Below are 15,801 nucleotides of genomic sequence, written 5' to 3' on the forward strand. Positions count from 1 at the left end.
CTTTTTTTGGCCCCAATTGAAAAATTTCCAAGGTATACCATATTTTTGGTCCGAAATAGATTTTCAAACGAAGTTAATTACATTCCTTATCGCTTGGTTGATTTTCAACCTCATTGCAATTTATTTTGCTTGGAAAAAATATGGTGATAGTCTGTGCACTTTTCTTTGTGAAGGTAAGATACAATTTTTAGACAAATTAAAATTAGATTTTTAGTTCCAACTATAAATGTTTAATTTTAATGCTGAATTTACATTTAATTTTATTTTAAATTTAAAAGTGAAGTCTAAATAAAAAAGATATTAATAAATTTTATATTATTTTTAAATTATTGATTTAATTTTTATTTTTAATAGTTTAATCTTTAATGCTTGGTTTGTTATGTCAATAAATTATGTATTGGAAACTTTTTTTGTATGAATCTGCTTATTCACTGTGTAGTGCACATGCATTTCCATACAGGTCTGTAATAAAAATAATGTATATAACAATAACTGAAAATAAGCTATACTGCTATAAGATAAGGTAAATCAAATTTTTTGTTTTATACAAAATTTATTCCAATATAATATATATATAAATATATAATTCATTAGCTCTTATCTTATCACAATATTCTATCTATTAGTTAATGGTAGTGTAAATATTGCATAATTTAATGAAGAATTTCAAAAACATTTTTCAAACAGGTTTTAACTTTTAATTTCATACTATCATTAAAATTTCCAGATAAGAACTATGATGCTCAGAGAACACCACAGCCTGAGGATATTTTGCATTACAAGACCAATGTTCCCAAGCTGCACAAGGACTGATGTATATTCCTAATTATTTGTTTGTTTCCTTAAGACTTAAATATTTTCGAACAATCAAACCAAACACAACTTGATAGCAAAACAAATCTTATTATTAATTTCAAACTTGTTCATTGCAAATAAACTTATTGAAATGTAATAAACATGTTTGAGTTTTTTTTTGGCTATGGTTGAAAATAGTAAGCCATCTCCTCCTCTTCTTTGGTTTCCATCTTCTTGTCAGATTTGTAGGATTTAACAACTCCTGGTGGCTCAGACCTAGCCACAATTTTTCTGCCAAACTGTTTAGAGAGTACATACAAAATTATATTTTCGTTAGATCATTCATAATATGACAGAAACATATTTTAGCGTATACAACCTGACTCTTTACGCTGATCTAATGATAAACTATATTTTCTTCTAATGTTTCAACGTTATTGTGATGGAAATAAATGGTTATGCTGATAAATGGCACAATTTGGTATTATTTCTCGTTCGTACTACCTTCTTTCTTGGGTCGGCATTTGCTCTCTCCATGGCTTTCTTCATTCTCTCTTCTTGATGGATTCTTTGCGTTTCTAACTTTTCCTCTCTCTGTTTCAGTCTCCTTTCTTTTTCTTTCATCTACGTTTACAAATTATGGATCAGTTGGTGATTACTTAATCATTCATTCAGTTTAAAAATTTGAATTTTTAAGCAAAACTTGACCTTAATGGCTGCTTCCACTTTATGTTTTGGCATCATTTCCATTTGCTGGAACAGATCCTCCATTCTGTTTTCAATTGTTCTGAGCATTTGCAGCGTGCTGTTTGTTATCAATTTTAAATTAAATGTTCTTGTTAGAAAATCAGGAGAAAAAATTTTTAGCGTAGAGGTATTTGAAACCTCAAACTGGTTTCCATTTCGCCAATACAGGTTCTGTATGCCTCTTCCACTGTTTTATTCAATCTTTCCATTATTTTATCTTCTGGTTTGTATTCATTGGAAGTAAACATTCTGAAAAATGCAAATTTTACGCATGGAAAATATCAACAATGATGTAATTCTAAAGTATTGAATGTATAATATTTGACAAGAAAATTAACAGAACTTTGGAAATGTTCAATTTATAACAAATATTCTCACAAAATTTTGTTGGCCAAATTGTTGGCGTCTTCTTCCTCCTTTTTAATCGAATTTTTAAGAAATGCAATTTGTTTCTTTAGAGAATCTGATTCTCTTTCCCTGAAGAAATTATTCATTCAATTCATGCTGTGCAAAATGGATAAAATTAATGACAAACAGACATTTTATCTTTTGTATCTTGAAACGTTTGTTTCATTTCTTCCAAGGATTCCTCAGTTTCTTGACTGTTTTGTATCAGTGATAAATTCTGTTCTTCAAGTTCACCAAATATGTCTAACAGTTGTTGTGGGTCTGTGAAATACAATTCTGGTTCCTTCAGTGCAAATATTTGTACAATTAATTAATCAATCAATTAATTATTTTAATAAATGAGCTTTTAACTCAAGTTTTAAAATGTCATTGATGATTATATTTTGCAAAAATATAATTCCAGTGACCTCTACATCCTCTTCCTCGTCATTGTCGTCTGACAGCTGTGATAAACTGCCACTCTCCCTCCGAGATTTTGATTGGAATTTTTCAACTTCTTTCAACTGTTTTTTTTCTAGCTTCTCTAACTCTTTTTGCTTCAACCATTCCTTCGCAAAAATGTTTAAAGTGTTGAAAAATGTTTTTTTTCATTTGAATTGCTGATAATCATAACAGTATTAAGATAACACTGCGTAACTAACAAGTGGTGTCAGTGAAGTTAGGAAAGTTTCATAGATCCGATATTCTTTCAGTTGCTCCTCATATTTTGAAATCTCTCCCTTGATTAAAATCATTTGGGTGTTCAATGCTCTTAACTCATTATCTTTCTCTTGTTTTATCTTTTTCTCTGACTCTGCACTGCAAGGCATCAGAAGTAAAATCTTAACTTCAAAGAATATGGATTACAATTATCGTTCAACATTTAATATCCAATAATTATGGATGTACAGTTTTATGGCATCTCCGGCTGTTTTGTCGTTGTCCTTGAGGAACTCATCGAACATGAGGGCATCTTCCTCCAAATATTGTTCAGCCAGTTCTAATTTCTTCTCTTCGGCCAATGTAAGTCTTTCCAACTTGTTCATTTCCTCCTTCTTCACACCAACCGCATACTGCCAGGAGGTTTTAAATGGATTTTATTACAAATTAATTACTTTCATTTAACTATTTTACAACATTTATAATCAAAAATTGTTATAACAGATGGCAACGCTAAATTTTGGAATGTAGTCATGAAGAGAAAATAATATTAGAGTTCAGTAAGAAAGAAATATGTAGGAGGAACAAACATGCAGTAGGAACATTTCTCTTTTCTTCTTCACATAGTCGTCAAGTGACTCTTTCTCAATCCTTTGATCTGTTCATAAACAGTGATTGACTAGTTAGTTGCAGGTTAAAATTTGAATTCACGCATCAGTTGGCTGAGTGTTTTAACCTTTTGTTATTTTCAAAACAAAACTGTAATCATCATATTCAGCTGAAAAGTTACAATCTCTTTTTAGGTCATTAATATTCATGTTATCAAAAAACATCACAGGCTTGGAATTTATTTTTCTAGAATGGGTCGTCTTGTCTATTGCTTTCAGCTGAGCTTGTGCCAAATTTTCCTGATTTGTTACAAAATTTTTTAAATATTTGAAAGCTGCTTGCTTCATAAAGTTGAGCATACAACATTTTTAAATGCGCAGAATATATTTACCTGGTGTTTTTTGTATATTAATTTGTCCCTGTACACAAAGAGATCATCATTTTGAATTTTTTCAAATGGATTCAATTCAGGTTTTTCAAAGTAATCTGCACAAAAACAACTAGTTTTTAATTAAAAAAATTTACTAAAAAAAATATTTTGAAATAATTAATTATCAGATAAAATCATTCTAAAGTAGAGAAAACATCAAATCAATGAGAGGAACAAGAATTTAGTACCACTAAGTCTTCTAGGAAATGCAGTAGCAGTGCTAGGGTCAAATATCTTGGTCTTGGAAGACTGGGCAGGTGCTGATTGCTTCAGTTGTTTTGTTGACATCCTGCCAGCTGCTATTTTGCTGTCTGCAGTGAAAATCATCATTAATTGGTGTATTAATATTAATCTATCAATATTTTATGATGAAGGTTTGCAGGTATAAATTGATTAGGCATATAATATAGTGTTTGTTATAAGAGTACCTGTTTTCAATATTTAAAAATTTTTTGCTAGTTTCTTCAAGTTAATATTTTAAATGTTTGTATATGAATCTGTATATGTATAATAATGCTCTTATTTATCAGTGTTTCTGTTTAAAAAACACCTTCATAAATAAATGCATGAACATAAGAACAAAAAATTCAATAAATTGAAATTAATAAACATGACTAACATCGGATTTTCTTATCCTTAACAGAAACTATTTTCGGAAGTGAGGTCGTCATTATTATTTATATTTTACAGGAAAAATAGTAGAAAGTCAATTCTGAAAAAATTTTATTCTAAACATTTCCATGACAACGGTAACTTTTAAATGCATAGATGATGCAAGTTATGATTTACATTTTACTGTGTCATCTATCGACTCATTTCTAATTTTCAAGTCAAGGCTTATCTAAATAATTCATTTTTTTTATTCAGGGACAAATTAAATATTTGATTTATGAAATTGCATTAAATTACAATAAATTTTTTAAATTAGCAAAATTTATTTTCTTACGATTTTAACTGTAAATAGAAGATGAAATTTTGAAGAGTAAACTATATTAGGCATTGCTCATGTAAAATTGTGTGTTATTGCTTGAAAATATCTAAAAAACAGTTTTACTAAAATATTTTATTCTCGAAAATGTCATGTATGCCTTCTTGAAAACAAAAGATCTCTCCAACAGTTTGATATGGATTAGTAAACTTGAGCGTTCCTAAGTCAGGATGGCCGAGCGGTCTAAGGCGCTGCGTTCAGGTCGCAGTCCGGTTCTCCGGGCGTGGGTTCAAATCCCACTTCTGACAATATCTTTTTTAGTTTGATATTTAATGCTTTATGATTTTTATGATTGTTTTAATTAATTGTGTTTGGTCTAGATAATAAATTTATTTCGTTCGTTTCAGAACTTTGCGAATGGTAATTTTTGTATTTTTAACTATATTAAAACCTTTTATTCTTATTTTTATGCCTTTTCGGTGCTGGTTACCTTTTCACCCAAGTAGATAAAGTTTTCCACCTCCAAATTCAGATGCACTGTTTATTCTACAAAATTTTATTTTCCAATGTTTATTTTTCTTGAAAAAGTTTCGTAAAAAATTGTTTGAATTTGAAAAACTATCACAGGTAAAAAATTTTTCAATAGAATTTCAATATATATCTTGCCATTTATAATGAATTTCAAACTTATTTAAACACAACTTGAATATAAATCTTCCTTCTTTTTTGTGAACTTAGTTAAAACCGGCCTAACATTACAAAAGTCGTCGTTAGCATTTTCGTATTTAGAGTATTATTTATTTGAAAACTTTATTTGGAAATTTTTTTTCTAATTTTTTTGAAAGTTATTTAAAACTTTCCAGGTACGAAAATGTTTCACTACAATTTCTACGGTAATTCGAATGTAGTATAAACTCACATCAAGTACATATCTTGTTTTTAAACACTCTATAAAACTTGGTAAACATTTCAACCTGAAAATCTGCAACAAATTGTGAAAAAAATTTCAATAACAGATGTTACCATGGCTCAATAACGTTCAATTAACTTTGATTTTTTTAAACTAATATCAACACTGCTGCTCTAGCTAGCCCTGTACAAATACTATGCACGCATTTCTCTTCTGTTTTTTTCTACACAAAATTTATATTGTGAAGTATAATAGTAACCCACTGTGTGTTTGTGTGTGTGTGTGCTTGTGTGTGTTTGTATGTTTACATGTATTTGTATGGTATACAAGTTCTATGGGTGTGTAATGTGTATACAAATATAAATGTAAAATACATGCGTGTGTTTGTGTTTGTTTTTTTGTTTGAGGGCGTAGGTGTGCATGGTTGGATGTGTGTTTTATGTGCGCCGGCTTTATCAAATGTTTTGATATTGTGATTCGCAACATTTTGTTGTGTGTTGAATATTTGAACGGATGTTATTAAAGTTAAAGTTTATTGTTAACTGAATAAAAAAATTGCATTTTAAACATTGTTAGACATTAAAAGAAGAAGTAAAAATATTAATTTATTATTCAAACCTCTCAACAGATAATAAGTGCTTCAACAGAGTTCTTTAACATATTTCATTAACTTTAGCGGCAACAGATTTCACCAATGACATTGTTATATTAGTAAGATGATATATTAGTAAATACGTATAATCTTACGTACACGCATAGTGAATGCGTACCTATTTGTGTATATTACGTGCACATGGACATATTCGTGTACATGTTTGTATTGTTTGCAGATACTATTAATTACCTATGTGGCATGTTTTTCTTCAGCTTAGGATGCCTTTCTACGTAAAAACATTATTTACTTTGTTCGGACGGACGACTCTAAACATGTGTTGTGTGCAAACCTGTAGTACACTTCATGTACGTACAGTGCACGTGACACAAATGAATGCACATACATTAGAAATACACTCGCCAAATAATATATACAAACGTATCTAAAATGTATTTGCGTGTGTAAAACTTTTAAAGCACGTTGCATTACGTGTGCACGTGATTCAAAGTACCTATGAGTTGTCGTTTATTTTATCTTTTTTCTAACTTTTTACAATAAATAACAAATTGGATCAAATATCTAAAAATTGCACGTGTGAATGTGTGTACGTGTGTTGGAATGAATGATGCACGTGTGTATGTTGTATTTACTACATATTAATTAATGTTTTCTAATGGCTAATCAATTTTTTGTATGCGTTTGCGAATATGAATGTGCGTGTTGTTCGTGTATGATATACCTATATATGTGTGTGAATTATGTACGTGTGAAATATGTGCGTGTGAAATATGTGCGCGTGTTCGTGTAGCGTCTGTTTTTATCAACTGCTGAAAGAAGCCATCATAGTCTAACATATCTCTCAACGTTAAAAGATCATAAAACTCTTTCAAATTCATTTGCTACGCTTGACTGGTGAGTTTTTTTTTATGTCATTTGTTTTATTTTTTAAAATTCACTTAGGGTAATTTTTTAAATTTTAATTTGTTTATTTCTGGTTGATAACTTAATTTTTGACATTCATGTCTCTAGGCCTTTATTTGACTTACCTTACATGAATTATTTCAGATAAATATAAAATCTATTCAATTTCGGTGTTGAAATCAACAGACATGTATTTCCGGCTGTTTCGAGCAATTAACCTCAGCGATCATTCAATTTACGTGTTCACAAATTAAACGAGCGTTTGCGTTAAACTGAAGTGGGGATCTCTTTGCAATCAAATCAGGTCACCGCAATAGCAGTGCCAGGCACTTTACCGCTACACTACCACGCTGTCTAATTAATTAATAATTATTGATAAGAATACCTTAGTAATAATAATAGTTATTATTATTAATTCACTCTGACAGATTAGAGTGAGATAAAACTTTCCAGAAGACCTGATCGAAAAAGTTTGAAAATGGTATCGAAAGCAATGAAGTGTGGCAAATACGTCTTTTTTGTCCTCAATCTTATCTTGTTTGTGAGTTTTTTTAGAGTTAAATTGGTTAGGCAATTTAGAATTTAGTTGCTCTGTTACTTTCCAAGTGATTAGTGATTGGATGTTATTACAATTGTCGTTGTTTTATACTTTTTCTATTTAATCTCTTTGCTCTCAATAAATCTTTTTTGCGTTTTTAAACAAAATTTTTCGCAAATAATAAAAAAATTCATTTTATTATTATAAATATTTAAATTTTTTAAAAATAAACAAGTCAATCAGTATTTATATTTAATCATTGTAGTAAATGTTTGAATTTATTTAGATATTCATCCATGATGGTTGAAATTATAAATATTCCATATAGCTCTTAAACTTTCACATGACGTTATTCGTGCCTCGCTTGATGTTATTGAAAATTTCAATTAGCAATTCATACCATACCCAATCGATAGGTTGATGAATTGTATTGATTACATTTATGAAACAAATTATCATTTGGTCATGTTGGGCACGTCCAAACGTACACACACGTACACTCGATACACGCACATATACACGCACACTCACGCACGCACACTCACCCACGCACACATACACGCACACTCACTCACGCACGCACGCATATCATACTACGAAACTAAATTTTGTTTAGTAACAAAAATTTCATGAGACATGCATACACGCACACACTCACGCAAACATTTATATAAATAAGAAGAGTGTTAAAAACTTATGACAGATAGGATAAACGTCATAAACGTCAGTCTTGACAGGCTTGAATATTTACAATTGTTCATTCCAATCAAATGCTGACTTACCTTATCGCAGACTTCAATTCATTACTTCAGTATTTTTTCAAATGCCAGCATGTCAATGACTTCATTTTGATACATAATACGTGCATATATAAGAGTATATAAGAGTATGCAAATGTATAGATGTATATTTTGTATCTGGACATATATTTATATCGTTTTATGTACTCACGGAGTCCGTACAAGTGAGTTATAACTTTTGGCCTCCAAGTTCATTAAATAAATAAAAATATAGAATGTGTAGGTATGTGCGTCGCATTGGTGTGGTGTGGATAGTACAGCCTTCGTGGCACGAAAGTTTAACTTACAAGTGTAGGTAGGACAGCAGGAAATGACTCTCCACTCGATTCTTTGGAACGACGCAGGTTGCGGGCATAGCATTGATAGTGGCTGGCGTTCTTGTGCAGTCAAAGTTCAACGACTACTTCGCATTCTTCAGTGGAAAAGTAAACTACGCCTCCCTCTTCATCATCGTCGTCGGCGTCATCATCTTCTGGGTGGCCTTTTTTGGCTGCTGTGGATCTTTCAAGGAGAACCGTACCATGATGATTGTGGTTTGTTGTGGATGGGATGGAAAGTATGGGTGGTGGGGAAGTTGGAACTGGGTATGATTGTTTGTTGTTGGATTGCTGTTGTTGCTTGTTTTTTTTTATTGACATGGTGTTATTGCAATATGTTGTTCGATTTTAAACGAACCCGATGTAATTAAATATCATGATTGGAGATATAAAACTTCCGTGAGAACTGCTCTACATGTGATTGTGGAGAGGTTTTTATGGAGGAAACTTCTTAAGATAAACACCATTTTATTTCCGTGTTTTAACTTTCTATAACATTTCACAATTGAAATTTTTTTTATCACTTTAAATAAAAGATATTCTGTTAATTAATGACGTTTAAAAAGTTGTTACATCTTCACTGATGACATGCAGTACATGATAATGGTGGTCCTTGTCATCATTTTGGAGATTGCACTGGTAGTCGCAGCGCATTTCAACTCCGCTCAAGTTTGTATAAGAATTTTTTTATTTTTTATTTATTTAATTATTTATAACAAAAATGAAAATAGGCGGTGATCTTCAAATATTCGATTCGAACTCGGTCACTAGGACAGAAATGCCTGGCACCTTAACCACTTCTCCATCACTTAATTATTTTTTTCACATTTTTATTTTCCTTCAGTTACATTTACATTTTTAAATTGTTAAATAAATAAAGTTTGAGAAATTAATCAAATTCACTTTTTCACGCTCGCGCATATTAACAATGCTAACCTCCTGAAAGCTATAACATGTGTTGTCCATAAATTTATTGATTAGATTGAATAGATTTTATTACTGAATGAAAATATATTTCTGAACTAATTTTTACAACTTTAAGACAGTAAAATGTGTCAAATCTTTTTAAAATAGATAATAACAGTTTGAAATAATATTGCACAGTATTTTAATAATAATATTGAATAAAATATTTATATGTACGTGATTAACACGATCGGCAGATTGAAGACAAGATGGCTAGCAAGATGAGGGAAACCATCCCAAAGTACGACCTCTCCAACCACGAACAAGGGATTGGATTTACTTGGGACAAACTTCAAAAAACGGTTCCTCGCTTTTTTAATATTTATTAATACCGTAGACCAAAAATGACGTTGTTTTTTTTGACAAATACACCATTAATAAAAAATATTTGAAAAACGGCGAATTAAAACAACAATCCACCCACACATATATAGACCCAAACTAAAATATTGATTAACATTTGATCAAACCAAACTCAGTTAAAGTGCTGTGGAGTGCAGATCATTTCAGACTGGTACGATGGGAACTCTCAAATGGAGTACTTGCAGACTGTTCCTGATTCGTGCTGTATCGAACCAAGTGTGGGATGTGGTAAGGTCGGAAACCACAGTTTGACTAGTGAATATGTGAAAGACACGTATAATATACAGGTCAGATACTTCGAGGTTTTTGGCTGTTTTCAATGATATCTGATACTTTTAATGTTTGAAGAGTTGACACTTTTTTTATACCTGATATTTAGTGGGGTGAAAATGTTTACAGGGTTGTGCCCCGGCGCTTAAAATGAAGTTTAAAGACAATGAAATAATCATCATTGGGGTCATCTCGGGACTGGCTGTCTTGAAGGTGTGTTTATTATTGAGATACATTTATTCAGGACATATTATTATTTTAGAATATCTGAAAACTATAATTGCATTGTATATAGTAAAATTTATTTATTAAATTACACAATTCTGTAAAGTTGCGCCTGAAAAACGAAGTTTAAAAATTGAAATATTTGCTAGAAACTACAAGTTGTATTTAGAAAGGAGCAAATTTCAGTTTTACAATGGGGTGTCACTGAGAATTGTCACCAAATTTTTGCATGAATCGATTTATCACCCGTAGAAAGTTCACTTTACTATAAAACCGGATCATAAACATTTTAACTGAATTTTTGTTATTTTTTGATGAATTTATTATCATCTAACAACAGTGTGCACCATTTTTAGTTTTGCTAAGATAGCAAAAGATGCTTCAAGCATTCGTGAAATAATTTTGTTGTGTGATACGTGAAATTATTTAAATTAATTTTAATTTTTCAAAAATTTCTAATGAATAAACATTTTTCCTTTTAGCTGATCATGGCCATTCATGCTGCCTTGCTAGCCAAGGCATTCAGCAAGGAATACCAAACCGTTCAGTAAAGGAAAGAGATTTTGGTGATGGCGAAGAACATATTCAATTAAACTTTGAAAATTATGAAAAACATTTAAATAATTTATTCTAAATAATATTTTTGATGATAAATCTGCAAAATTTACTTGAACATAAATTATGGTGAGGAGGTTTAAATATCAAACGTTAGTATATAATGTATTCCGATCAAGTCTTCTAACATTTTTTCGTGTTTAGCTATAAAAATTTTTTTGTTTGAATGAAATTGACATCAGAATTAGTTATAACAATTATTCAACTCAAACATGCTATATAATTAATGACATTTATGAGATAAATATTAGGCCTTTATTACAATAAAAGTTTTTTTTTAGTAGCCAGCCAAAACTAACTGACAAAACTTGCATAACACCAAACCTCATCATTCAACCTAATTGAACTATTTGCCAAAAAATTTGAATAAATTAAGTTACGAAATAAATTTTATCGTTAAAATCAATTTGTAAAAGACTAAAAATTTTTCTGTGATTGCCAACAAACCAACAGCGAATTGCAATGCTATACTACTACTAATACGACTACTACTACTACTACTACTACTACTACTACTACTGCTGCTGCTGCTGCTGCTGCTGCTGCTGCTGCTACTACTACTACTAGTACTAGTACTAATGCAGCTGCTACTATTACTACTACAACTACCAATAATAATAATAACATTCTTTCATGATCGTAATCGTTTCTTAAGCGTTCAGACGTAATTAACATCGCGTCAATAAATTCAAATAGCTCAATCATCGATCGTCAAATTCAAATGACTGACTGCCTTCAATCTTCAACTGTATCAAACTAACCTTAAGAAATGTGAGTTCACTGCGTTTCAGTAAACAAGAAACTATTAGCGGCGTTATTTGTTTTTTTTCTATTTTACTTCTGAAATTCCTTAATTTAAAATAATTTTACATGAGAAATGAGTAACGCCAATAAAATTTTGACATTTTGCGGCCACCTATCCAAGAAGTTAGTCTACGTCTTTAACTACGTCTATCTCGTTAGTATGATTGTGTCGGTGTGGTTGTATCAGCAAGATTAATTATTTAGAAAAGGTTTCAAATAAAAATTATATTTATTAAAATAAAATTCGGAATGTATCAAAAAACAGAAACAATTGGTATATTCTATATATAAATAAAGAAATAAGTAAAAAAAATTTAAATAAATTGACAAACAATTTTTAACACTCATCATAAAAAAGCATAACAACTATTTATAAATCGCAATAAATATAATATAATTTTCAATAAAAAAACCAACGAAATTAACCTAAACTTTATTTAAAAAAATTAATATAAATATTTAACACTATAAAAAAAATTATATATGAAGATCTTGGGCTTGTGTCTAACAACAGTCGGTTCCCTAATGGGGTACAAACACGAAGAATTCTTCCGAATCATGGGCAGAAACGTCAACTACATCAGCATCTACGTCATCGTCATCGCCGTCATTCTTATCAGTCTGGCTTTTTTCGGATGCTACGGATCTCTTAGTGAGAAGCTATGGATGATTTACGTGGTACGTACGTGTCCTTGTTTACAATGTATGTATATGGTTTTGTTATGCGGAAATATAAACTTTCTTTTTGGGTTGTTGTTACTGGTGAAAATGTGATTATACCTATAAGACTGTTAATTCTGGATGAACATCTATTATTTATTACATGATCAAACGACAATTTAAACAGTTGCATGGTTTCGCGAATGTTCGTTTACCTTTCAAACAGTTTACTGGTTTGCAGGTCTGTGTCATCGTTCAAATGTCGGTTGCCGTTGCAATCATCATACAGTCTCACCGTTCAGTCAGTCATTTGAAACTCATCTTCTGATTATAAAATAATTTAAAACATTTTTTTTAAATCCGAGACTATACCATAAAAAACTATAATTATAAACGACATAATTTTGAGATATGAAATCGAACATTAACGATCCAACAACAACAACGACAACAACAACAACTTGCTAGTTGGAGGTGACATTATTGCGAGCAATGAAGCAATCGATGAGCAGATACGACGTCCAGCAACGAAATCATGACGTCAGAGCAGCATGGGACTACCTACAGAGAAGCGTCTGCAATCATTTGTTTTACCAAGAAAATAAAAGTTTTCATTTTAAATGACACACACATAGATAAACAAACACAAACAAATACACAATTTTTAGTTTTCCTCTAATCGCTGTGACAGACTTCAGTCGCTCTTCTTGATTGCCAATTCAGATTTTTTAATGTTACAATCATGCAATTTTTAGTGAATATACTAAGAAATTAACTTATTTGACGAAAAAATGATTAAAAAATTAACAGTTTCAGTGTTGTGGAGCGGAAACAGCTTCCGATTGGTCTTTCCACAAACTGCATCTCAACCAATCACTGCCAAGCACATGTTGCATTGATGGCGGTGAGAATATCTGTCGGATCGGCCAAAAAAATGTTTTCACAAAGGTAAGCCCTGCAGTTTAATTAATAAATAGATACTCACTAAAACTCACTAATGTTAACAATGGCTCTGATTGGTTTAAAGCAGGGGTGGGCAAATTTTTGCGGTGCCCTCACCACATTGAGAACTATTTTACCTTTGAAGGGCCGCATATGTACTCAAATAGCAAATTATTTCGACCCAGGAAAAATTTTTTTAAGATTTGTGGCTTTTTTTGGTCATAATATCTGACTAACGACCTTTTTTGGCGAACAAGGCTTCGCGGGCCGCATAAAATGCTTCGCGTAGGCTGTAGTTTGCCCTCCCCTGAGTTAAATGATTGATTGGCCCATTGTTTGATTGATTTATTGAACGTTTGAATGATTGAATAATTGATCGATTGATTGGTTGAATGTGCAGGGCTGCTTGAAGAAATTAATGGATGCGGTCGACTTCTACCTTTTATCGCTCGTCAGTATTGGAATCGCTCTCATAGTTGTTGAGGTGATGTGTTCTCTTTTATCAAATTTTTAGTTTGAATTCTTTTATTATATAATAAATATACTTTATTACTATCAGTTACCTAACTAGAGACATTATTTCTTTGTATTTTTCAAAATATTGCAAAAATTTTTAAAAATTATTTCCAAATATTAATACAGTTTTTTGAAGAACTAATTGAGATTTTTTGCGATTTAATTTGAAGGTTTTAGGTATCATAGTTTCATCATTTTTGATAGTGGAGTTGAAGAACGACTGATACTGGTAGAATGATTCAACACCAATACACTCATTCCATTTATTCTATCATCATTATAAAATTTTCAAAATTCTAATCACATCCAACTGAAACATATATTTTCTTAACTTCAAAAACATACAACAAACTCTACTATTTTTATTTCACGTTATAATATCCTCAACATTGTAACGATTTTTGAAAATTTGAATTTTTTTATGGTTTTCATCATTATAAACAGAATTTAACTTACTATCATTTGTTTTTATATATACTTAATTGTATCAGTGATAATCACAATATAGGTTGTAGAGAAAAATCTATTATAGGCATGGATATATATAAGATACGTTTATTTACAATACAAGTGAATTTTACAATAGTGAGGATATAAATGTTGCTATTAAATTGTTAAAAACTGAATTTGAACTGCTAAAATTAGATAAAACTGAAAAATTTCCATCACGTGGCAGTGGCGGTAATAAACGTGAAAAGTTAGTTGAATGTCTAAATTTGTTTAAATATTTTAAAGCGAACAATTTGTTGGATAAATTGCCTGATTTTTGTAGTATTAATATGGATAAAATTCCTAACATGGAAAAATGGTTGAAACTAAATTTTGAATATATAAAAAATGAAATAAAACAACTGTTATCTAGTCAGCAAACTCAGATTAATAAAATGTTACTGTCGTTTCATCTTGATATTGAAAATTTGAAAACTAAGTTCAATAATCTTGAAAATGTTGATAAAGTAAATGACAGCAATAACCGGGAGCTATTACCGGCATATCGTCAACAATCTAACGACAATTTAAAGGATATAAATGACACAAGTGTTTTTAGTAATAGTGTAGAAACGATTTCTACACCATGGACAAATGTTGGTGTGCTAGCTGCTGCAAAAACAAGCTGTGATTTACAATCTGACGACAACGCCAGTGACGACCGATTTACACTAGTTCAGAAAATTAAGAAAAGGTCTAAATCAAGAGCATTACCGACACCTGCAAAACCTGTCCAACTTGCTGTAAAAAACGACAAGGACTCACTAGCAAAACCTACCAAGTCTGAAGCTTCTGTAACAACAAACCAACTCAATATAGCAAAACCTACTAAGATTGTGGGATCAATGACAACCAATCCACTCTTCACGGCATCTAAATCTATCATTAGAAAAAAAATCTTCTACATTGGTAATGTGAACTTGCCTGATAGTAGCGTTATAATTAAACATTGTGAAAGTAGGGGAATAAAGTTGATCTCATGTAATCCAACTACCAAACCTCTTGGACCTGATGAAGTTCAAATAAATCATACTTCGTTTAGGTTATGTGTTCCAGCCGATGAATACAACAAAGTCATGTCCACGTCAAACTGGCCCAGTTCAGTTATCATACGAGAATGGATATTTAACAGAAACAACACCAAGTCTGATAACGTTTTATCCAGTGCTTCAACAGTTTCAACAAAAAATGATACAAACCTCCCCGAGAGCTCCGCAAACAACAACATTGCCAATCCAGAAAGCTGACTATGTGAACCAAATGTAAAGAAAAGTGATAAGATATTTGATGAAAGTAACATTTTTTTAAACAATT

The 15,801-nt window shown here is 31.0% G+C and overlaps 3 protein-coding genes across 3 annotated transcripts; 2 read left to right on the forward strand and 1 right to left on the reverse strand.

Annotated features, from left to right (window-relative positions):
- Window positions 1–977: 977 nt before the first annotated feature.
- On the reverse strand, window positions 978–4,299 carry HELRODRAFT_168549 (hypothetical protein; the record flags this gene model as incomplete). Its single annotated transcript, XM_009014393.1, has 13 exons — window positions 978–1,094; window positions 1,300–1,419; window positions 1,504–1,600; window positions 1,681–1,791; window positions 2,082–2,233; window positions 2,358–2,498; window positions 2,592–2,748; window positions 2,839–3,002; window positions 3,180–3,247; window positions 3,326–3,497; window positions 3,590–3,684; window positions 3,817–3,939; window positions 4,248–4,299. The coding sequence occupies 13 exons, from the start codon at window positions 4,297–4,299 to the stop codon at window positions 978–980; spliced, it is 1,569 nt and encodes a 522-aa protein (XP_009012641.1).
- Window positions 4,300–6,596: 2,297 nt separating this feature from the next.
- Window positions 6,597–11,370, forward strand: HELRODRAFT_185361 (hypothetical protein). The gene is made up of 8 exons (XM_009014394.1): window positions 6,597–6,973; window positions 7,411–7,523; window positions 8,665–8,853; window positions 9,232–9,306; window positions 9,801–9,905; window positions 10,083–10,253; window positions 10,366–10,449; window positions 10,944–11,370. Exons 2-8 carry the CDS (start codon window positions 7,461–7,463, stop codon window positions 11,010–11,012), a joined length of 756 nt encoding a protein of 251 aa, XP_009012642.1. The 5' UTR covers window positions 6,597–6,973; window positions 7,411–7,460; the 3' UTR covers window positions 11,013–11,370.
- Window positions 11,371–11,953: 583 nt separating this feature from the next.
- Window positions 11,954–15,734, forward strand: HELRODRAFT_168552 (hypothetical protein; the record flags this gene model as incomplete). The annotated part of the gene is made up of 5 exons (XM_009014395.1): window positions 11,954–12,034; window positions 12,370–12,558; window positions 12,728–12,781; window positions 13,009–13,147; window positions 14,734–15,734. 5 exons carry the CDS (start codon window positions 11,954–11,956, stop codon window positions 15,732–15,734), a joined length of 1,464 nt encoding a protein of 487 aa, XP_009012643.1.
- Between the last annotated feature and the right edge of the window lie 67 nt (window positions 15,735–15,801).

The sequence above is a fragment of the Helobdella robusta genome (genome assembly GCF_000326865.2).
Source record: "Helobdella robusta unplaced genomic scaffold HELROscaffold_13, whole genome shotgun sequence".
NCBI lineage: Eukaryota > Metazoa > Annelida > Clitellata > Rhynchobdellida > Glossiphoniidae > Helobdella > Helobdella robusta.